Source organism: Rosa chinensis, chromosome 6 (genome assembly GCF_002994745.2).
Source record: "Rosa chinensis cultivar Old Blush chromosome 6, RchiOBHm-V2, whole genome shotgun sequence".
Lineage (NCBI taxonomy): Eukaryota > Viridiplantae > Streptophyta > Magnoliopsida > Rosales > Rosaceae > Rosa > Rosa chinensis.
The window spans coordinates 50,926,013-50,950,828 of record NC_037093.1 but is presented as its reverse complement, the minus strand read 5'-3'; the positions used below and the strand labels follow the sequence as shown (position 1 = coordinate 50,950,828).

Sequence of the window (24,816 nt, the reverse complement as noted above, 5' to 3'; positions counted from 1 at the left end):
TTCGGACTAAGAGCGTCCGTAAGCATCAAACTGTGACCATATTAAAACATTAATGTTTCGGTCAAAATCTAAATATTCTTGGAAATCGGTTTCTTGGTAGCATTAAGGCTCGGAAACCTTATATTAGTTGTCGTGGAAGTTTTTACTCCGAAACTAATTTGTTCTCCTTCATCTTTGAATGTCGAATGCAAACATGCAAAAACCCGACTTCACTAAACCGGATTCAATTGACATTTGTTATCACCGATGGATAAATAACGTCAAGAATCACCTCACTACTAATGAGATTCTGTGGAGTAGAGCTCACAGACTATGAATTAATTGAGAAATCCTCTCAACCTTCCCCGTCTCAGCACTAGGCTTGTGTGCAATGCTAGATGGATTACGAGGTTTCATCAACTTATGTCATTTACTGAGTAAGTTGACAACATACTTGTGAAAAACCATAATTCAAAGGCCCGTTGGAACTAAGAGTGTTCACGAGGCAAATTATAATAGCGCACCGAAAAAAGGGCGCAAGGAGCGGAACCCTAAAAGTTAGAGGATAACAAAATGGACTTGTGGGTCCATACAAACCGCCCTACAAAGGAAGGAAAACCTCGAGATACGTAGACACGTGGCAACATTGGCCAACGTGGGATCCATGGAGGATGTCCAAATGCACAAGGTGCATCTCAATTAATGGGTGAGGTAATGCTATAGATATGGATCTTCAGAGCATTGGTTTAAGCACTAAAATGCGAGTGACAAAACAAAAGCTGCATAATACAAAGTGTATAAAAGATATGAGAAAGCATGAGGCTCATCTCGCAGCCGAAGGAGATGATGGAGATGACAATGATGTCAATCTCATCATTACGGACTTCAAATCTAGCGAGGAAAACAACAATGTTGATGCCGCAGATTTTGATTAAATAGTCTTTCATTTTCCAAGAATTATGTAATGGCAATTGTGCCTTAATGAATAAATGACATTTGGTTTGAACTCTTTCTCACTAGAATATGATGTCTAGGAAAGTAATTGAGATTAGTGGTACTTGAGAGAGCCTCGCTCCACCGACATCTCTCTCTACTTCCCTGGTCATATTTGATTGGAATTACCAAAAGGATTGAGTGACTACAATTTGTCTACATTTCATTTTATTTGGATTAGATTTGATCAAGAAACTTTGATGTAATCATTGGCTATTAATAAAGTGTCTATTCTTTAATGTCTTGGACATACCTTAATTTGAACTTTATTATATAAGAGCCAATGATTTTCATGTGGAAACACATTACAAGAATGGACAGAGTTCCTTTGCATCACCTCTAATGACTACGAACATAAATGAGTATTAGAGAAACTTATGTGTCGCTCTAGTGGGTTGTATGCAACCACTATTTGAGTTATTGAATCCAACTATGTCATGAGAAACGACTTATGAGATCTTGGCACATATAGGCTTTGACATGATGATCCGTGTATTAAAGACTTTACACGGACATCCATTTTCAGAATGAAGAAAAGTAAGAACCAAGAATTGGTTCGAGGAGCTGCACATGCGCCTCATGGCGCCATGATTGTGCAAAGACAGGCCATACATGGCCGGTGCCGCCTACCCCCTGCGGCAAATACATGGCATTGACGCCATAAACTCCTCTCTCTACTTCTCAAGTCTATTGTGACATTATGGCTTAACCAAAACCTCCATTGGTTGATTATAAAGCCCATATTTCGTTCTGTAAAGCCTGTTATTTAGGATTGAGACCATCCTATGCAAAGGAGATTGAGGAAATAATTCCATTCTCACAAAGAATCTAAAGGAATTCTATGGATTACTTGCGGACCATATAGATGTTTTATGGTGTTGGTTGATACGCAAACACGCTGTTCACGTGTTGTGCCATTATCCACTCGTAATGCTGCTTATACTACACTCCTAGCACATAACATATGGCTACGGGCTCACTACCCAGATCATCCCATTCAGTCAATTTGACTTGATAATGCTAGAGAGTTTACATCGACAGTTTTCGATGACTATTGCATATCATTGGGTATTGATATCAAGTATCATATTCCCATGTACACACCCAATTGGTCTCGCGGAAAAGCCACCATTAAACGACTACAATGGTAGCCCGGACATTGGTAATGCGCACCAATATTTCCGCTTGGGTTATGCAATAACGCATGCAGCTATGCTAATTCGTCTACAACTCATAGCAGCCACTCAACTTTTATTTGCGTTACAGCTAGTGACTGGGTTCGAGTTTAATATCTCGTATTTATGCATATGTGAGTGTGCAGTTCATGTGCCAATTGCGTCGCCACAGCGCATCAACATGAGTCATTGCAACGAATGCATATATATATTTGTTGGACATGAGTCTCCAACTATAAGTCCGCTATGTAGAACCCTTGACAGGCGATCTCTATTTCGCTGGATTTGCGAATTGTCACTTTGATGAGACAGTCTTCCCATCGTTAGGGGGAGATTAGAACATCAATGTTCAACAGGAACGACAGGAATTGTCGTGATCTGTCCCCACTATGTCTCATCTTGATCCCCTAAAAGTGACGAGATCACATACACATGCTGCAAACATGCCTGCAAGGATTGATGTCCCCACAAGAGGACATGGTGCCACCCAGAGAAGATGGGTACTGCACCACTACCATGGATGGTAGTATGGTGACGCCACAAAAGTGGCATAATGGCGTCATAGGCCATGGGTTCCGCTAGAGAGAGTAGGAGACCCATAGGTTCGATGGATTCTCGCCCTAAGAAGAGAGCGAGTTTGGCACAACTTGATCCATTGATCATTGATACTCAAAATCCGTCTCATGAGAATATTTTGGATTGTGGTTATGTCCAAGAGACATCGTTGGGGGACGCCTCAATGTTAGAACCAATTCCTAAGAATATAGAGATCTCTACGAACTACACTAGTGTACATGAGGACGTGGAATTATTTAGACCAATGACATCGAACCTTACTCCGTTGAAGAATGCCAACGTAGAGAAACTTGGCCTAAATGGAAAGATGCGATCCAGGTTGAATTGGATTCACTAACGAAGAGGAATGATTTCGGGCCTGAGATGCCAACACCTCCTAACATAAAACCTATTGACATTAATAGGTCTTCGTTAGATAGCGTGATGAGAAAAAGAGATGGCAATCTCACCTTATGGCGCAAGGTTTCTCACAACGCCCTGGAATCGACTACGAGAAGACATATTCTCTCGTAATGGATGTCATTGCACTCCACTACCTTGTCAGTTTGGTAGTTTCCAAATAACTGAACATGCAGCTTACGAATGTGGTCACTACGTATCTCTATGGGGATCTAGATACGGAATATAATGAAGGTTCTTGTGGACTTTATTTACCCAAGTCAAGTGGCTCTAGACCACGGAGCGCATTTGCAACGAGGTTGAAATGCTCACTAAAATGACTACTTGATTGGGAAGGGATATGATGAACTATGCCCACGCGTTTCCATGACAAGTTCCGGATTTGCAATTGTCGCGGTTTATGTTGATAAACATAATTGGAACCCTTGAGAGTTAAGGGAAACCGCTGAACACCTGAAATCAGAGTTTGAGAGGAATGACCTTGGGAGAACACGGTTTTGTCTAGATTCAGAACTTGTATACCGTGTCAATAGATGCTTAGGCATTTTGATAAAGTCAAAAATGCACTCCCATGGTCGTCCGTAGTCTTGGCCCTAAAAGGGATCCGTTTCGTCCCAGGGATGATGACGAAGACGTGTTAATAGCAGAAGTGCTTATTTATGTACAATAGGCGCATTATTGTACTTAGCACAATACAAGACCGGACACCTCAATTATTATGAACTTGTTGGCTAGATATAGCCCCGCGCCAACGCAACTTCATTAGAATGGTATAAAGACAATCTTTCGATATTTGAGAGGTACGATTGATATGGGCTTGTTCTACCCCTACAGAGAAAAGAGATGACGGAAGTGTAGGATCGGATCCCACAAGGCAAAATGCCACCTTCCGTGCTCCTCCTCCCCTCTATCAAAATGACAACATGCACTTCTAAATACTGAAGTGAACCAAATCCGATCAGAGGATAATGTAGCGGATTTATTTACTAAGTCGTTACCAAAATCCACATTCGAGAAACATGTGAAGAGCATCGGATTGAGAAAGTTATCCGAACTCCCATGATTGTAGCAATCAGGGGGAGATATTGACATCAGGGGGAGGCATGATGTCTACATGTTCGATCTCGAAGAGTGAAGGACGTGTTGTGCTCTTTTTGTCCTTCGACCAGGGTTATTTTTGTCCCACAGGGTTTTTGTTACCTGGCAAGGTTTTTAACGAGGCAACAATCAAAGCGTCATCACCAAGTTTGAGCGGCACAAGGGGGAGTGTTGAAGGATATCGACATAATGTGTGCCTCTACAAACTAGGGTTTAAAGTTGTAATAGGAATGTGTTTTAGGTATTCAATTGTAATTGGATTCTATTACCTTTTGGGTACCTTGTAACTCCCTATTTAAAGGGCTCCTATTATCAATGATAACACACAATTCTATTCTCCTACAACAGGTTTCGATTTTACTCCGGAGTAAAGCAGCATGAAGATGACTGGTGAAACCGTCGCGGGTGTCCTCGCCTCGGAAACTCAGAAACACGTCGTGCTTTCCTCGGTGGGGGATAACAGCAGTGGAAGAGGAAGAAGCCGCCATATATACTCCCTGCAATCTGGACTATATCCATATTCAAAATCAGTTAGTTGCAGAGATATTAAACTATTACAAATGAGAGAAAAACACACCTCAGAATCGATGCAAGAGATCTTTAGAGAAGCTGCAGTGGAGCCTTGATCTGCTGGCTTGGTAGCAAGAGATCGAGAGGGTATGGCAGGGAAGTCAATCTGAGAGGTTCGGATATTCCAGATGATCAACCACTCCCGACCGACATGAGTATGTTTCTTTTCCAATAACAAATGATCGATGCAGAAACGCGCTGAAGGGAAATCGTTAGATATTGACGAGGAAGTCACTCGAGCACTTCCGGCGAACTAGTGGAGGACTTGCAGAGAAGCAAACTAGAAAAGACTTGGAAAGATGAATAGAAGCCTGAATCTGGACCCCAGGATAAAATGATGGGGCCCGCATGAGTCACGAGTATTTGAAAAAGTGACAATTTCGGGAGATGGAATATTACACCATGTCGATAGGCTGAATTTTGATCCGGATTGAATGTTAGATCAGGTTAATAGAATAATAGACTGAATTTTGATCCGGATTGAATGTTAGATCAGGTTAATAGAATAATAGACTGAATTTTGTTTGAATTGAAAATTTGATTTGTTGATATGATAATGGTACAGATACGTTAATCAGTAATCCGATCTGGTAAACGGATTAATAGATCAAACACGGATTTAGGTTGATCTGATTCGTTAATGATCAAGTTCATTTTTATAATTATTTAATGATTTTTTATATATACAATATTTTGCTTACCTTAGAGCATCTTTAGCAATACTAGCCATTTTTTAGTCAAATTTTAGTCATAGTAGCTAAAAAGTCATTTTGGCTATCCACAATATAAATACATCTGCATCAATGCTCTCTATTATAGCTAGTTTTGAATTCATATTATTTTTTAAAGGAAGGTTACATAGTTTAAATGTATTTAAAAATTACATAAAATAACTCAAAAGGAATGTTATAAATTATAGAGAGTCTCATCTCGCTCTTTATTTTTGTGAAGGCGAAATAACTAAAAGTTATAATGGAAAGTCACTTAGGAGTCTGGTGCAGCTGTTAAAATATAAAAAAAGCTAAACATGCTCTCCAAAATAGCTAAGGGATCAAAATAGAGAGTCTGCTAAGAGCATATTTAGCAATGCTAGTTATTTTTTAGTCAAATTTTAGCTAGCCACTTTAGAATTACGTCTGCATCAATGCTCTCTATTTTAACTAGTTTTGAATTTATATTATTTTTTAAATGAATATTAAATAGTTTAAATGTATTTATAAATTACATAAAATAACTTAAAATGAATGTTTTAAATTATAGAGAACCTCATCCCGCTCTCTATATTTAAGAGCGAGATAGCTAAAAGTTATAATAGATAACCACTTAGGAGTCTGGTGCAGCTGCTAAAATAGATAAAAAGCTAAACATGCTCTCCAAAATAGCTAAGGAGCAACAATAGAGAGTCTGCCAAAGATGCCCTTAGTGGCTTAGTGTATTGTTTTAAGAAGTATTTGGTTAGATGTGTTCTTTCTGCTTCTTTGGACCATTTGGTCTGAAAGAAATAAATTGTTGTGGAATGGGGGGTCCTTTAATCCCATCCATGCAGTCAGTTGGGCCATGCATTTATTGGCTGAGTACCAACGCCTCCACCCACTGAAGACTCCTAACAGAACCATTAGAAGAGCGGCGCTGAAATGGATGTTCCCACCTCGAGGGAGGCTCAAACTTAATATTGACGGTGCTTATAGAAGCTCTGATGTAGTGGGGGTATTGGGGTTATTGCCCGTGATGATACTTGTAGCTTCAAAGGAGCCTGGTCCAAAATGATTCCTCATTTAAGCTCTACACTTCATAGTGAAGCCGAGGCTTACAGAGCGGGTTTGCTTCTAGCAATCTATGGAAGGAGATTGAAATTGAGAGTGATTGTGCTCTCTTAGTTGCTGCAATGAATCAACACGTGGAGGATAACTCAGAGGTTAGTCGAATTCTTGAAGATTGTAAAGTTTATATGTAAGCATTTGATTATGTAAGAGTTTGACATGTTTTTCGTGAAGCAAATAGTGTGGCACATCGATGAGCTCACTTTGCTAATTTAGATCATGTTGTGGATCATTCTATAGTTGAGGCTCCTGCTTTCTTACAAGACGTCCTCTATGAGGATATATTTAATGCAACTATGTCTGCTTGGGGTACAGGTATTACGTCCCCCCCACCCCAGTGCGACAAAATATTATAAATAATAACATGGGCGTGGGGATGAGCCTCCCGGCTTGATTGGGTTCCAAACCCCTTTATTCAAAAAGAAGAAGAAGAAGAAGTATTTGGTTACTTAATTCAACATTAAGTGAAACTCTTCATTCGATGAAGAGAAGTCCGAAACAAAATTGTGAAATGAGATTTGAAAATAAATTTCTATCATTATTAATCTTTTTTTTTTTTTGAAAAGATCATTATTAATCTTTTGACAGAGAGAGATTTTTTTTCTCAATAATTCATTGTTTGTAAGATTCATTTTATACGAGGGAAAATAAGTCATTTAATACGAGGCATTGTGCTGCAATGCACAGTTGAAGCATTTCACATGCGCTGAAGGGGTGTTTATCTTGGACTTAAGAAGCCTTTAGATTCCCCTTGACAAAGTCAAAAAAAAAAAAAAATCATTTAATAATTTAAAAATGAGGTAGGTCTAATTTTTTGTTTTTTTTTTTAAAAACCGTTTTTTGTTTTTTACTTTTTTTTGTTAGGATGAAATGTCATCAATTATTTTATTTATTTAACTACTTGATGGGTTAAATCTTATAAGAAAATGTGCAAGTTAAATTCAACAACAGCTTCTTTGTTGAAATTTTTATCACTAATTTACACCCCAATTTTATTCTGTTTTATCACTTATCACTAATTATGAGCCGAACGGATGACGTCTCACTTAAAATAATAATAATAATAATAATAATAAATAACCTAATGCACTAGACATACCAAATTTATAGTGGGCTTACGTCACATATTTGAGTACTTTTTCCTTTTTAATTTTTCACAAGGTATGAGATCTTTATCGGTGAATTTAAGAAGTGAAAATGAGAGGACGTAAAAATCTTGAAACTTACGTAACTGCCTTTCCATCTTCGTCTTCTATTGTAACACAATTCGAATTACCAGAACCAAATTCGAACCTTCACGTTTGTTTTTGTGCATGTGGTTTTCCCCGGTTTGTGTCTCAACTTTGCGTGCTTCTCTTTCTGTGTCTTTTTCCTTATCATTTTTCCATCATATATGTTTCGGATATCCCCATCAGATTCACATTGATTCCATTTCTTCAGACTTCTAGTTCTACTTTCGTGTATCTTTCAATGTAATCCTATCTGATTTTTTCTACTTTTTCAATAAGCATGTTTTTTTCTTGCACGCAATATTGAATAGTGCAACTATTAATGTTATTGTGATTGGCAACTCTGGCTCTTGCGTGATATTCTATTTAATCATGCAGAGTATATCACAAGAATGGCGGGATCTGTTTTCACTTCTGCTTTGGAAGGAATGAAGCATGTTAAATCTGAAAATGGAGAGATGCTCACCAAGCATTTCTTGGATGTATGCAAACAGTTACTACCCGTTTTAGGTAATCATATCTCGATTTTTAAGTTACCCTATAAATCTTTTGAATTCGCTGCATTTCGATGAATCATGGATGCTCTTTCGGTTTTCACCTGGCTAATTAGCTCTAGCTTGTTTATATTATGCCAGATAAGTTTGGAGCAGCACTTTCACCCGTCAAATCTGATGTTGCTAACAATATATCGGTATGGCACTTTTTCTTAATGCAACTTTTTTCAGAAGTAACTTCGATCTTTTGCTTCCTTCTGTTTGTAAAGTTTGCAAGATTAAGTTTTCATGTTGTTGTTCAAAATTGCAGAGGCTGGAAACCAAGTACTCTTCCAACCCATCAGAATTCAATCTATTGTACAGTCTAGTTCGGCCTGAGATTGAAGCCAAAACCGCTAAATCCTCATCCAGTTGCACAAATGCGCTACTCTGGCTAACTAGGCATGTTTGTGTCATTTTTTTTTTCCTTTGCAACGGATTAATTAATCCTTGTGTTTTCTCTGAGAATTCATGAATGTTGTTATGTGGTTGTTTAGGGGTATGGACTACTTGGTGGAGCTGTTTCGAAATCTACATGATAATCCAGACTGGCCACTGTCAAAAGCTTGCACAGAAGCCTACAACAAGACATTGAAAAAATGGCATAATTGGATAGCTAGCTCTGGTTTTAGTGTAAGGAATCACAATCTCTTTTGAACTATCATTTGATACTATTTAATTATAAGTAAAATAGCCAGTTTTTTTTTTAATTCCATAGATTTCTCAAGCCAGAGTATAGGCATTGAATTTGAGGCAGATCAAAATAGAATTGAGTTGTTTCAGTGAAAGTTCTTAACTTGAGATGCAAGCTATCATGCCCTTAAACATAAACCCCAGAAAAGATTACTGATGGAAAAAGAAATGTGTTCATACATCATATCATTACCCATATGTTCAATTGCGGAGACCATCTAGCGTATCCAATTTTGAAAGACGAATAAGTGATCTTATGTGATCAGTAAATTTGATACGTAGATCAGTAACTATGACACATGCATACTTGTTACCACTTTTTTGGTTTCCCTGATGTACTAGGAAAAAGAAAATCACATTGTTCTAATCTTTGATTGACATGCAGGTTGGAATTAAGCTTGCTCCTGAGAGGAAGAAATTCATGGAGATAATAGGCGAAACGGCTGATTTGACTTCTGACATTCAGAAGTTCTGCACAAATTTCTCTCCACTTCTCGAAGAGAATCATAAGTTCCTTGTAAGTTTCTTCATCTATTCATGGTTTATGGTTTCGGTTCAATTTGTCACATGGTTCTGTTTCTAATCAAATTTTGTGTTTTATATTCCTGTTTCAGGACTCTGTGGGAATGGACAATCTCAAAGCCTGATACCACTAAACCAGATTGTGGATATATAATTAGTTTGATCACTTTATGTTTCCAGTTTCCTTCCATATGTATTCTTTCTCTTTTTTTTTTTGGTGGGGGGGGGCGGGGCGCGAGGTGGGAGAAGAGGAGAGGAAGTGTAACTACATTGGTGATGTTGTAAGCATTGTATGATAATTTGCTACTACATATAGTGTCGTTAACTAATTTACTCATCCAATTCTTTCTTTTTCCTGCTTTCAATATAGTTTGTTATTAACTAATTCTGGCTTCCAACTGCCTATTTTCATAAAGATTAGCCAACAAAAAATGAATACAAGTTGTCTTAAAAGTTAATTAATTGGTTCTTTCGTAAGAGCATTTATCACACACATTACAGTTAAGAGCCTTGCTAGTTCTACGATCACCAAATTTACATACCAAATAATGTAACACTACGTATGATTCATTATATATACGCCTCTTTCATGTCAAGTCTTGAGCGTCATAGCTAATTACAAAAAAAAGAGTTAGATCTTCCCGTCACTAATTAAGCTAAGAAACCTATGCGAGTTGCTTCTATACTAATATGTCCATTTTCGTTTAGAATCATGCTTTATGACAACCTATTTTCATATCAACCTCACATAACTATAGTTTGAGGTGAATTTCATTTTGAACTCTGTTCTTAAAAAAAAAAAACGTAATAAGGACAGTAAAACCAAATTAAAATTGAGTTTAACACTTAACTTTGACTCAATAGACTCGCAAGGTGGACACATATTTTCTGTCAACAAGAGAATAGCCAACAAACCATTGAAACTCATATATATGCATCTACCAGTCATTACGGCCTGTAAAATGACCGTTACAGAACTTGCCATCTAAATTTAGCAAAGCCAAAGATCTTCACTGTCATTTCTTCCTATATTTTCACACCGGAAAGTTCGATCCACGTCTGGTGATCAACAATGTGGTTAGGGAAAAAACACAATGCATTACCATCGGATTGACGAGATAAACGATAGCTTTACTTTAATTAAGCATGATTTGTTTTATCAGTTCATCCCTTTTCTCATCACTCCCCCCCCCCCCCTCTCATACACATTTGTCAAAAGCTGTTATTAGTTTTTGAACACCTTTTTTTTTTTTTTCCTTTTCTTCCAAAGTCTTCTTCCTCATCTTGCCAAAATTTATAGAAAAAAGAAAAAGAAAAAAAAAGGGGGTCATTGTATGTATTGTTTGCATGCCCTGTTGAATTTTCTGGGAATTTTTAGTTTCTCAGAAGATATAGCTTGAATGCTGCGGCCTCTCATATGGGGTTGTAAATTATGGCCTAGCAGCAAGGTCTTCCTTCAAAGGTTAGCCAGAGTTATTTCCATCTTAATTTGACAATCGTTATTCAAGAAAATTCTACCATGTTCATCACATATGTATATATTTTCAATCTTTAGATTCGCGAATTATTCTTTTTTTTTTAGAGTAATGGTCGTTTTTCACTATCAAATTTCATACTGATCGTTACAATAGAAGGGTTCGACCATTCATCACTAACTTTCTTCTTGTTATCATTGTGACAGAATTGGAGGGCAAATTTTGGTTTCCATATGTACTAGCTAGGGACTTCACAGGAATAGATTATTATCATTAAGAATTACTCATGTCGAATAAAGAAAATAGCAGTAAGATGAAGGGCCTCTTAAAAGGCCTGAGATACATTTCTCAAATGTTTGGTATGTTACATATTGAAAAGCCTATGCTCTAATTGATGATATTTATTTACACACACATATTGAGGCCTGAGGGAAATTGTCACACTCATTTGTCAGATGATGACAAAGAACAAGAAATACAGATTGGGTTTCCTACAGACGTAAAGCATGTGGCTCATATAGGCTGGGATGGTCCATCAACGGCAAGTAGTTCTCCAAGCTGGGTACTTAATTAACTAGAATTTTTTTTTTTTTTTTTTTTGCAGTTTCTACTTGCTGAAGTTGTTGATCATTGCAGATGAATGAGTTTCAATCTCCACCAGGATTTGCATCAGCACCTTTAAGTCAGAATGGCGAGATGACCGACAATAATATGGTCAAATGTATCTCTGAAGGTAATGCCTCATTTTTGTTTATATATAATAACATAGAGTTGTTATTCGCACTCTCAAAAAGTTATTAAGTAATAAGCGACTCTTTATCAAGTATTAGCAAAATTTTGTTCGGAAATAGCTGATGATCAATGTTATGTATTATCTCAATGTAGATTCAAGCCGGAGAAGTTCAAAGAGTTCAATGTCTCCGACACATGACCCTGAATTGCCCAAGTCATCGAGAAGGCAATCATCACGGGGGCATGAAGGAGGTGGTGGTGGAACTGAATCCCCAAGGGAAAAATCAGATAAACCTAGGCAAACAAGAAGGCCTTCTAGGAGGGACTTATCGGAGGGTAATAGAGGCAGCCCTCAGGAAGCCACAGATACAAGTAGCGAATCCTCCCTACCGGATATCCCCAAGAAATCACGGCGGAAGAAATCAAAAGAATCGGCGATTGGGGGGTCCAAAAAAAAAAAAATCCTGGCACCCCATCTACAGCAAAGTCCAATAGCATTGAGCTATCTCAGAATTCTTTTCAAGAGGGGGAAGACAAGGGGTTTATATGAAGTTATTCAAAGAATTGATTACTATCAATGTTGTAGCAGCTAGAAGCATCTTCAATCAGGCTAGCTATATCAAATGTATCATCAGGGGAGTGATGCCAAACAACTGTAATATCAGTTTTAATTAAAGGTTATTTCATTTTTGGAACACTTTCTCCTTTCCTATCCTTGTATAATTGCAAATACATTTCTGCTTTTTAGGTTTGCATAAAAGGGCTGGAGAAGCAGGTGCTTCTTCAAAAAGCACTTTTTACTGGGTATCATCCAGCTTTAAAAAAGCCTATCCCTGTCTAACTGTGCAAGGGTGATTTGCTTTTGTCTCTGTCTTCATGATTTGAGATCAATTTTGCTTCATATCACACAACAAGCCAGAACATCCCCTTGGTCCTAGACTATGCTAGTTACCATAAAAATGCTAAATTGCCAAGCTGGTTTCATCAAAAACCCCACTTCAGAATTTCAGATACATTTCCAATTCTTTCACTATCAGACAGAATCTCTGTAAATTTTGGGTAAATGTGAAAAAGCTAAACCAAAGTACCAAACACAGAATCAGTAATGAACACAAGGCCCCTTAGAGACCGAAAGCACTGAAACACTGCAAATAACACAGCACCAAAGAAATCAATTTCTTGTTTGAGACTCAATCCCCATAAGCAGGATAGTAATAAAGAAACTATTACCATAACCAAAAGATAATGCTATCATTTATATCCACTTCCCATTGACAAAAGTGCATAATTACATAGTTAATTTCCTTGTATCCACATCCACCTTCACTACACATCCCCAAATTCCCAAAACTCATTTCTAGTCAAGACTACAAAATCCTGTTCCTTTCTCTGTTAGAAGGCCTACTAAACTTCCTAAACCTCAACCTCTAATGGCTCTCTAATCCTAATTAAGCATAAGCACAATCATACCCAAAAACCCACAAACCATAACCATGGATGGAACAACAACCTGCACTGCTGAAGAAGAAGAAGAATCCATTGTGAAATGGGCAGAATTGGGTTTCTGCTGTTTGCTGCACACCTTCAACTCCTCAAACCCTAAACCCTTTGCAAACCTTAAACCCTTATCATCAACACAGAGCTGTGGGTTTCCATACAACTTCATCTTGTGCCCAAATTTAGCTGAAGAAAATGAGACCCTCCCACTTAAGCTATTGTTCTCCAAATTAATCTCATTCACAGATTCCAAAAGACCAAACTCCTGAGGCACTGTCCCTTCCAGTTTGTTATTGTCAAGCCCAAGGTACCTCACATTTCTCAAATACACCCCCATTGAAGCTGGGATTTTCCCAACCAGTCCCATCCCAGAAAGCCCAATTCCCAAAATGCCCCCGAGCTTGCTCCATATTTCCGGAATCTGCCCTCCTAGCAAATTCCCACTCAGAGACACCGTTCTCAGCTGTGTCATCTCCGACAAGAACAGAGGCACGCCGGAGTTGTTGAACCGGTTGTAGCTCAGGTCCAACAGCTCCAGCCTCCGCAAGTTTTTGAGGCTCTCCGGGATTTTGCCGGAAAACCCATTGGAGCTCAGGTCAAGCTTCAACAGCTCCGAGAGGCTCCCCACCGAGTCCGGCACTTTTCCGGCGAAGGAGTTCCCGCCCAGGTCGAGAACCTTCAGCTTCTTCAGTTTTTCAAAACTCACCGGAATCTCTCCACCGAGTTGGTTTCCGGAGAGAGTCAATTCTTCCAGGTGGACCATCTCGGCAACGGAATCCGGTACGTTGCCGTAAAACCCGTTCCCGGTCAGAACTGCCCTTCTTAAGCTGGTGAAATTACGGAGAATGCCACTGAGCGGGGAAACAAGAGAGGGGTTGTCTATAAAGACGAGCTCCTCCAGACCCGACCCGAAACTCGCCGGAATATCAGGGACCGAAACGACTGTCGTTTCGTTGAAGCAGCGGTAGAAGAAGAGCTTGCGGAGGTAAGGGAAGGAAGTGAAGAGGAGAGGGCTGAGAGTGGCGGTGGAGGAGCAGGGCGGGTTGGGGGTGTAGTCGGAGACGTACCCGAAGCTGAGCTCGGAGACGTGGACGGTTACGACGCTGGGATCAGTGTCGTTGGCGAAGAAGTCGCAGACGACACCGTGGGGGCCGTAGGAGCAGAGGTCGTCGGGGAAGAGGGTGCGCCAGGGGACGTGGGGGTTGAGGGAGTCGAGGACGCGGTAGACGGAGGCCTGCTCGGCCGGGCTGAGGAGGGGCTGGGAGTGGGAAATGACGAAAGAGGACAGGAGGGTTGTGAGGAAGAGGAGGGTGAATGTGGAAATTGGGTGGAGCTGAGCCATTGAGGTCTGTTTCTCTCTGTTCTGATTTCTGAAAGAGCAAGAGCAAGTGTGGAGGTGAGAACTGTGGAGTAGTTGGGTCATGGGGTTTAAGTGGGAGGGAAGCACAGAGGTCGATGAATTACGAAAATGCCCTTGTCTTTTGGACTGGAGTTTTTACAGTGTGATCAGGAGTCTAAGGGTCGGAGTGACAACTGGCCAAGACCAAGCAAGGGACCAAGTTGGATTATTATTGAGCTTATGTTGGGACATATTTTTTCTTTTCTTTGTATGTGCATTTAAATTATGTACATCCAATAATCTAAAGTCTAAAACATAATTGAGCTCGATCATTGCGATGTGGTCCGTTCGGGCTATCGAAACTGCGACGACCAGATGTGGTTTGGGGGGACCAATTTGTTTTGGTTCATGTGTTTACAGTGTTAGGTGTGTTTCTTATCTTGATGTTAATAAAGAACGTGAGTGTTTATATCTGACAATCATAATCACAAAACTAGAATGATAAGAATAGATCGTTGCGTGTGCTAGTTAAAAAGTTCAAAGTATTATTGGGCTGAAGTTTCTCTAGGGGTGGGCTCAGTGCGGATCAGGCCGGTTTGGGCCTGATATCGCATCTGGACCGGGAAATTTGGTAAGCTCAAAATTCAAACTGCAACCGATGTTAAATTCTTTCGACCAGATTTCTGGTGTCACTGTAAGTGCAGGCAGGTGCAGTTTCAGCCCAAACCGCAATGGAAAACATGCAATCTAAAATGGGAAAGTTGATAACCTGCAGACTTGAAAAAGAAGGAAAAAAAAAACAACTAAAATCAAATGCAAACCATGTCACTCAGTCTAAAATAAATTAGTCATTACACCTTCACAAACCATTCAAATGAACTAAACGCATAAATAAAATGGGAGTTCATACAGTTGTTAAACAATAAACACAAATCTTTCCTAAAGCCTAATTTCACCAAATGTAGAAAAGAAAATTGCAGTTCATCTAATTGCAAATTAACCAAATCTAAAATGCAGATTTGGTCCACCACCCTCTTTCCAAGACTGAATGAAGATTCAGACGCCATAGTTGAGGCAGGTACAGCAAACATGTCTTTGGTGATTTGGGACAGAATGGGGTATCCTGGAGCATTCTCTTTCCACCAAGCCAAAATTTCAAATTTGTGGTTCAAAGGGTCTTTTGAAGCTTCCAATAGGTACTTGTCCTGCTCATTCTTGATCACCGTACCACAACATCTTTCTCCTACCACAAAAGCTTGAACTGATGCAGGTTTGCTGCATGATTATCCTCCTCAACTCGATGATCATCCCTAGACTCGATCCTAGGCTTTGGCACACTCCCAGAACCTATTGCTACAGCAAGATCTTCGTCTGCAACTCAAATAAAAACATAAAGTAGTGAAAAACGAAAACAAATAGATTCTACAAAGAAAAGAAAAAAGAAAGTTGTGAAACTGATTACCTGCATAACAATCAAATAGTGAGCTCAAAGTTTTCTTTACTTCATCGGTCATCACTTGCACGCCTGCTTCTCCTTGGTCGGCCTGCACCTTTGGGAAGAAGAATTCAAGGTACAACAGCCTGTATCTTGGATCTAAAATGACATCAATAAGCTGAATTTGATTTAAATCTTCAAGCTGCAGCCAATACTTGTCAAACTTCTTTTTCATCGAGGTGTCAATGCTAACAAGAAGAGGATCATCACTAGCCATGCACTTATCAAGCTCACCAACAATTGTGCACATCCAAAGTAGAGGATCATTAGCAGTTACATGCTTAGTGACACTAAACTTCAAGGTTTCTTCATAAAAAATCTTGAGAAATTTGACGAGTCTTGCCACCTTTTCCCAATATGTAATTATACCTTTTCCCAATCTGCAGTTCTAGGATTCCACCCACTATCTTTTGGAAGTAACCTTCAAATTGTTGATCTTCATCCTCAAGCCTCAAAAAAGCCTTCTTGTACTTGCATGCAAGATCCAACATAAAGTATGTTGAATTCCGTTGTGTGCAAACATCTAAAGGGACAATTCCTCCCTTGTGCTCAATCTTTTCTTGAGCTGCACACTTCCTAAACTTCTCTAATCTTTCTGGACTTGATCTAATATACTTAACACAATTCCTAATGCCATCAATGGAGGAGTCAAGCTCATCCATTCCATCCCTAACAATGAGGTTCAGAATATTGCAGCAGCATCTCAAATGCAAAAAACTACCTCCCAACACCAACTTATTCCAGTTTCCTATCTTCTTTTTCATGTAGTGTAAAGCCACCTAATTTGGACTCGCATTATCGACAACGATTGTAAAAACCTTATCAATCCCCACTTAATCAAACAAGATTCAACCAATTTGCCTATTGCTTTACCTTGGTGATTTGGAATCACACAAAAGTTTAAAATCCTTTTGTGCAGCTTCCAACTAGCATCTACGAAATGAGCAGTCAACACCATGTAATTAATGTTTTGGATATTGTCCAAGTATCCGTTGTGTGTGAAACCCTTTGCTGATTAACAGATATCCACCCTGTAATCCTCTTATTCCCAGCCTCATAAAGCTTCCAAATATCTCTAGCTATTGTTCTCCTAGAAGGTGACTTAAATTGAGGCTGAGTCACCGTCATGAACTCTTTAAACCCTTCATTCTCAACAAAAGAAAATGACAGTTCATTACGAACCATCATTTTCACATAAGCTAGCCTAGAAGTGGTCTTATCATAAGCAACAACAATTAATTTACCTCCACTTTCAGCCAAATCGAAAGTCAGGAACTTCTGCCTCTTATTTGGGACATAAATCAGCGACTTCCTGCACTGGTACATCACATATGCCCTCATTGCTAATGTGCCATTGCTTCTCTGGCAGCTTGCGTAGGTTTAGGGGTAGCACTTGCACCTTGAATGCGTTGGCTTTATGTAACTCCCATCCGGATTCTTTAGCTTCTCGAAATGTTGCCACACAATTGAAGAGTTCTTCCTTTTGCTTGTTCCATCTTCATCTTCAAGAAGTGGTAGAAGCGGTGGTACTGGAGTAAAACTTTGAATAACTGCAACTATAGGACTTAGTGTGGGGGTCGTCCTGATGCTAGAATCTATAGTTCTAGTTGGGGTAGAGGTCGGAATTGAAGATATCCCTTCCATAATCTACAAATAGCCAATTACAATTTCAAAACAATGAAACAAAATTCCCAACTATGAGATCAGAAAGCTAATAAGTTGAGATCAGAAAGCCCTAAAGCTAAACTATGAAATCAGAAAGCCCCAAGTGGTTTTCGAAAACCCTAACACAATTTTGAAAGAGAGAAGCCCCAAACCAACAAACTACCAGACATCTTCTTTAAACCAGAACACGCACATTACAATTTCAGTATTTCACAACCAGAACACCCATCAAAGATCAAACTATCACACCAATTTGGACTCCCATCAAACAATAATCTAAAATTCTAAATGATTTGAACACCCATCAAACGATAATCTAAAATTCTAAATGATTTGAACACCCATCAAAGATCAAAATACTAGATGTTTGCCTTCATAAACGATTCATCTTGATTTAAACTGGAAAAAAAGAAGAAGAGAAAAGATAGAGCTGAGAGAACAAATTAATCGTACCGACGATGAGAATCTGGCCGACAATAGAAGAAGAGAGAAGCGAGAGAGAACGACGGTCGACGGTGAGAGTCATTATGGTAGATAGGACAGAATGAGAGATCGGAGAGTGACGGTCTAAGACTGAGAGAGAGCATGAAATGAGAAATGAGAGTTATGCGGTTGAGTTAGAACCCTCGAGCATTAGGGTTTGGAGAAAATTTTCTCCAATCAGAACTTGAGGAATAATATAAAAAATTAAGAAAATATTAAAAATAAATTATATATATATATATATATAAATTATGAATCGGGTCGGGCGGTTTAATCCGAGCGGTTCGTGACTAAAAACCGAGCCCGCACCAGAGTGAATCGGGTTCGTGCTATGTGAATGCAAAACGACACAGTTTTTTCCCTCAGTGCGGTTTCCGACCCGTTTTATTCAGGTCAGTTCGGGCGGTACCCGATTTCTCCCCACATTATGCCCACTTCTAAGTTTCTCAATGAATAGTTCGTTTTGAATTCTTAATAATGAATTTTGCACATTGAGTAAGAACAATTCCCATGCACAGCAACAATGGCAGACCCGGATTTTAATCTTGTGGGGGCAAAGGGTGTTTTTATTATTTTTTATTTTTTATTAAGGGATGTGAAAACACCGAGATAATAAAAAACGTGTATGAAATTATGAATGCATATACAATATAAGCAGAGCTAGGACAAAAAGGACGGGATTGTAGTTATTAACTACAAATGCATATAGAACAATAGAACATGATTGTAGCTATCAAAGGCAGAATACGCACAAAATTTAATTTTAAGTGTGGGTTGACCTTGGTTTTTTTTTTTTTTTTTGGAACTTTTCCATATCATTCCCTAAACAAAACCATGAAAGGGACTGATTGATGGATTGATGGCATCCAGTTCACAAGTAACAGGAGAAAACATGGTTTGGTCCAAAAGGTGAACAACTGCAGGGGTATTATCGACCTTTATAACGTGGCCCGTATTATCTTCACCAAAACTATGTAAACCGCAGGATGTCGGACTCGGAGATGTCAGAACACCTCTGTTCCTTCTGGCTTTAGATTCCACTATATTTTCAAAGCCGTATAATCCTCGAGCACCGATACCACATCTCTCTCCAAATATTGTCCATGGTTTCCCAAACACATCCATCTCAATTTTCCATTTTTTTTTTCTTGCAGAGTTGCTTATAGTATTTTAGAATATTAAATTTTTTAAAGTTAAAACTGTTAGATTAGAACGTTGCAAATAATTTGCAGTCTAATAGTTTTTGGATGTGGAGTTTTAATACTCTGGGATACTATAGAATTTGTAATTTTTTCTTTCTTTCTTTTCATTGGTGAAACTCACATCGTGTGCTAATACGTGAAAACATTAGTTGCAACCATTGAAAATGATATCGAGGGGTATTTAGAAGATTTTCAAAAAATAAATCATGTAATATCATGAATCCGTCAAAATGGTATCTCCGTCCATACTCCATATTTTGTGACACGTGCATAAACTTTTCTCAAATAGAAACCTCAAATTGGAACCATGTGCATCAGAATGTCTATGCTTAACAAAACATAATCGAAAGTTTCAATGTGGCTGCAGACGAAATCTTAAAAGATGCAGATTTATCTCTAAATTTTGTTTAGGTACCGATTGGATCTATGGATTACAATAAGTAACCGTTCTAAAACAATGTGTACATTATTACTGTGTAAAGTTGATTCATAAGCCAAATAATTCACCAAAAGCATCAAAATCCGTTGGAACTTTATGCGGCAAAAGCACTTCTACGCTCGGCTCGGGTGAGCAGAAAAAGAACGGCAGGCCAGGAACAGCGACGCGCCGTTTCCGCCGACTTGCTGTCTGTCGTCTCTTGCCCCCATTGTGTCAGCCCATGTCGTACCACCCTAATCCCGAAAGCGACGCCAAACTGATTCCCAGCGACGACCACCATCCACCGCCACGTGGAGACGCACAGAGCGAGCGAGCACGCGAGGACCATTCCCCGGCTCCGGTCCCGGAGGGCCCCATCCGGGGGGTTCTGATTTTAACGTGCGCACCGAAAAAAGGAGTCGTTCTGGTTTTTACTTTTCACTCTTTGACGCTTTGTATGGTTCTTGGAGGAGAAGCAAACAGAGAGAGAGAGAGAGCCAGAGAGGAGCCATTGGTACGTACTGTGTGTCCAGGGCCAGGCATTAAAAATTTGCAGAGGGAGAAGAGAGGAGGTGGGGATAACAAGTAAGATACTGAACCTGGTAAAGACAAGATATGGAGATGGTGACTGGCCATGATCTGGTACTACTGGTCATGAGGTCGTTTTATTTTTACATTTACTGCACTCTCCCCCTCATATGGGCTTAAGCTAGAAATGGCACTACAATGGACGTCCAAGATTCAAAGCAACAGTCTGTAACCTCCATTTCCATACTACAATACTCTCAGCTCCAATAATGAAAACAAAATCCAAAGCTTGTGTATGAATTAATGTGGCAGATATGATGTGATACAACTCATGCAAGTCAACAAATTATACATATGAGGTTATGAAGAAGTCAGCCCAATTTTTTCAACTGTTAATTCAAGATCTTACTGTCGTCCTCCGGGACTATAAATTCTATGAAAGATTTATACATATAATTTTTGTAATGGTAGATCGACCACCTTTTACTTTTGTTTGGAAATAGAAAAGCAAACCGAGGCGAAAAGAAGGACAAACCTAAGAGAATGAAAGAGTTGGTAGACTCTCATATAACCAGTATTTTTTTTTTTTTTCAAAGTTACACTCACTAAGCTTCAAAATATAAACCAAATGAGACCTTTGATTTTTTTTAGGACTGCAATAGCTTATGACATGTGGTGATCGCTAAGATTTTGATTATGAGATTACAAGTTTGAGATAGAAAAGAGAGACTAAAAAATGTTGAAGTTTTTAGCGTTCCTCTTCTACATTAACGCAACAATATTAACTAGGGGAAGATAGGTAAACTGTCTGGTGAGCTCCACATACATTATCTAGAGATGGCACTAAAATGGACATGATCAGATTTGACCATTTGAGGTTAAGAATCAGTAACCATAATTTCAACTGTTGATTAAAGAAGGGAAAACAAACATTATGAAATCGAGGCATCTTAAGAAATCTTATTCATATTCAATTGTGGAAGTGACTCGCCTAACTGAACTCAAATTTAATGGTTGTTAGGTGTGATAGTTAATTAATTAAGCAGATACTTCTTCATCTTTTTTTTTTTTTCGATTGAATTAAGCAGATATTTGTTTCCTTTCTGCCTTTTTTCGAATCAAATATTTGGAAACGCTCAAAGAGCTAGCAAACCGAGGCGGAAGGAAGTACCCAAAGGGAATGAGACCCAAAAGTGGGCGTTCGTGATTTATTCTTACTCGACGTGTATCATTTTCTTAAATAATCTCATCACATCTCAAATACGCAAGTGATTGGGGGGGGGGGGGGGGGGGGGGGATTTTCATTCTTATTCGACATGATATTCATTTTCTTAAAATGATATTTTCACAAACAGTGTATGAAGTGTGGATGATTCTACACTTTGGTGTATGAACTTTGAAAACTATCAGATTGGTGTATGAACTTTGCATTTCAACATCATTTTGGTATATTAGGTTAACAACGTTCAGTTTGCATGCAAAAGTTAACGGTGTACAGTAAAGTGAAAGATTTGAGCAAACTTGGTATACCATTGTGATATATATGAAAGTTGCATGGTATACCAAAGTGTAGAAATGCCAATAGTTGGTGCATGATTTGTGATGTTTTCCCTTCTTAAATTATACTTATCCAAAGGGTATGACCTTTGAAACTAAAAGCAACGTGGAAGTTGTTGTGTAGAAAGGTATGTCCTTTCAAATAGATGCATTAGACTCCTATATATAAAGAAGAAATCCCACCACTTTGGATTCAACTTTTGCATCAGAAAATTTATCTAGTGTTCAAATAGTTAATAGTTTATGCATTCCATAGTAGACTTTAATAGATTGAGAGAGAAAAACACAATCTGTGTTTGTTAGCCCTCAAGATTGTAGTGCTTCTTTTAGAGGAAAGTTTGATTATTGTACTCCTGGTGAAAATACCAGATGGAACAAATATGCAAGAGTATGAACAATAAAAGTAGATCTCAAAGCTATAACTCATATGAACAGAACACAAGACCTGCTGACGCAGTGTAAACCTCACAATTGAGGAAACATCACTGCGAGGTTGTTTACGTAGCCTACACGAGAAATCAATCCAATATGAATTCAAGTCTTTACAACTCACAAGTAGTGGTATTCAACCCAACCACTTTACAAGCAATATTACTAACTTGTTCACAATTTCAAAGACCTATTCTCTACATGGTTGAATCAATCTATTTTGATGACAGAACCTTGATAGTCCTTCCTTTCACTCTTGATTCAACGTCTCACTGATCTCAAGTACTATGCAAGTGAAGAATGCAGTGATACACACACAGAGAACAAATGATATAAAGAGAGAGTTTTTGTAAAACAATTTATGCAGACTATGCGGCACTTAGAAATTTCACAATAAAAATATCTCTCTTAAGTTTAGTTTCAAAACCTTTTATAGAACATAAAGACTCTCCCTCAATCTGATCATCTTGATCACAGATTGAGATAGACATGGAAAGGTTTTTCAAACTGATTTAAGATACTAAATCAATCCTTACTAACAATCAAGGTTCTAAAAAACGCTATGTGCTAGTCGGGCGGTGGCCCGAGGACTAGAGCCTTGGGGCCTAGGCGGGAGTCTAGGTGGGGATTAGGCGGTTTTTACTTTTTATAATTTTTAATTATTTTTATGATATAAAATAGATAAATAATAATGTTTATGAATTTATAATCATATTTATTATTACTTTGTTAGCAAAAACAAAAAGAAAATGTAATATATGTCACCTCTTTATTGGGTCTCTATGCAATTCTATTAGTGTTATTGTAGGCTTGATCACATACTATCCTATAATCTAATAAAACCCAACAAATGAGTCGAAGACATCATCTATAGCTCTATCTCATCAGGGGCCAAACTCAGAAAATCCCCAATTTTCCATTTAGAACCCTAAAGTCCTTAACTTTCAATTCGATAGCTTGCACAACTCAATCATCAACGTCAGTGAAATGACTGACTCTCCATTTCTCCTTGACTGAATCCCTTCATCAACCTAATCTCCAACTTCAATTCCCTAAATCTGTCATTGCCACAATCAAAAGTCAAAATCCTACTTCTCGAATGAGATGATCAGTTTCCCCCGACCCTATTCTTGTGAGAAAATTCGTCGAACAATTTCCATGCATCATCGCACCTGTCATACATGTCTATGAGAGCAGAGGAGACGAATAGATCTGACTCAAAGCTAAAGACCAAGGTATGTTCATGAGCTTGCATGTCAGAGTGAAGATCCAACAGAGTCGACCAGGATTTGATAGCACAAGAAAAGGAGGATCAGTTGGGTCTCAGAGAGAGAGCTTTCACATTGACGGAAAGGCACGGAGAGGTTTGACAGAGCTACCGCTTCGGTTTGCAATAACTTAGTTCCAGGAATTTCTGTGCAAGCCGCTCATCGCCCACCGCCCAGCCTAACGCCTAGACCTCCCAATGCCAGCTTATCCCGCCTAGGCGCCTGTTGAAACCCAACCCAATTTCCCTTGTCGCCTAGCCTAAAATCTAGACGGGCTCCCAGACCGTTTTATAGAACATTGCTAACAATATGCAATCACAATGTTTATTTGATATATATTCAAAAACACTTTAATGCAGATAAAATTTCAAAAGCTTTTCCAAAACCATTGATAGAATTGCATAACAGTTTAGATCCACGATATATACAACAATTACAGGCAAATTGATATGATATTTAAACTACCTTTATCTTGAGATTAGTGAGCCTGATTTTCGCTTCATTGCCCGATCGTTCAATCTCCTAGGACCACCGGGAAAATAGAAAGATGCTTTGTTTTTCTCATCCTTCGGTGTTCAAGTCTCCTAGTATACTTAGGAGTTCTTGTGTTGAATGGAAAGAGCCCAAAATACTTACACCTGGGAGACATTTGCTGATAACCCTTCAAGCACCGACGATGAGACAATTTCGTTTTAAGGGGATAGAACCAAGTTCTAGCCTCGATCACAATCTGTTAAAGGTTTTTCTAAATTTTATTCTTTGTTCTTCTATATCATATTTGATTTGAATTGACAGTGGTTTTTCATACATATATTGATTTTCAATATAGCAATTACCTATTTAATTTTCTAACAATCTTAAGACAAAATAAAGTTCTTGTTATGGCGAGCTCTTCATAATATCCTTCCAACTAAAGAAGCTCTTTTTAGTTGTCATATTGCTCGCAGTCCCCTTTGCCCTATTCGTAATTCATTCCCTGAATCAATAGAACACGTGTTGTTTTCGTGTCCTTGGGTAGTGGCTGCTTGGTTTGCACACCCTTTTAGCTATAAAGTTTCTCTGCAATCTCTCAGCTCTTTGGCTTCATGGATTGATCTCATTCGAAATTCTCAGGTGCCTAAAGAATTCTTTACCCACTTAT

At 38.7% G+C, this 24,816-nt stretch overlaps 3 protein-coding genes across 5 annotated transcripts; 2 read left to right on the top strand and 1 right to left on the bottom strand.

Moving 5' to 3' along the window:
- Positions 1–7,779: 7,779 nt before the first annotated feature.
- Positions 7,780–9,834, top strand: LOC112174147 (glycolipid transfer protein 1). Of its 2 annotated transcripts, none has more exons than XM_024311863.2 (7): positions 7,780–7,938; positions 8,218–8,349; positions 8,475–8,530; positions 8,644–8,774; positions 8,870–9,005; positions 9,451–9,582; positions 9,680–9,834. In XM_024311863.2, the coding sequence occupies exons 2-7, from the start codon at positions 8,232–8,234 to the stop codon at positions 9,710–9,712; spliced, it is 606 nt and encodes a 201-aa protein (XP_024167631.1). In that variant the 5' UTR covers positions 7,780–7,938; positions 8,218–8,231; the 3' UTR covers positions 9,713–9,834. The 2 variants fall into 2 exon arrangements, with proteins under 2 accessions (XP_024167631.1, XP_040365480.1); XM_040509546.1 differs by lacking the exon at positions 7,780–7,938 and adding an exon at positions 7,947–8,082.
- Positions 9,835–10,766: 932 nt separating this feature from the next.
- LOC112173572 (CRIB domain-containing protein RIC6) lies at positions 10,767–12,518 on the top strand. Of its 2 annotated transcripts, none has more exons than XM_024311225.2 (5): positions 10,767–11,049; positions 11,269–11,421; positions 11,518–11,603; positions 11,699–11,795; positions 11,948–12,518. In XM_024311225.2, exons 2-5 carry the CDS (start codon positions 11,349–11,351, stop codon positions 12,385–12,387), a joined length of 696 nt encoding a protein of 231 aa, XP_024166993.2. In that variant the 5' UTR covers positions 10,767–11,049; positions 11,269–11,348; the 3' UTR covers positions 12,388–12,518. The 2 variants fall into 2 exon arrangements, with proteins under 2 accessions (XP_024166993.2, XP_040363918.1); XM_040507984.1 differs by having other exon boundaries at positions 10,768–11,049; positions 11,518–11,624; positions 11,948–12,517.
- Positions 12,519–13,026: 508 nt separating this feature from the next.
- LOC112173571 (piriformospora indica-insensitive protein 2) lies at positions 13,027–14,920 on the bottom strand. Its single transcript, XM_024311224.2, has one exon. It carries the CDS (start codon positions 14,712–14,714, stop codon positions 13,239–13,241), a length of 1,476 nt encoding a protein of 491 aa, XP_024166992.1. The 5' UTR covers positions 14,715–14,920; the 3' UTR covers positions 13,027–13,238.
- Between the last annotated feature and the right edge of the window lie 9,896 nt (positions 14,921–24,816).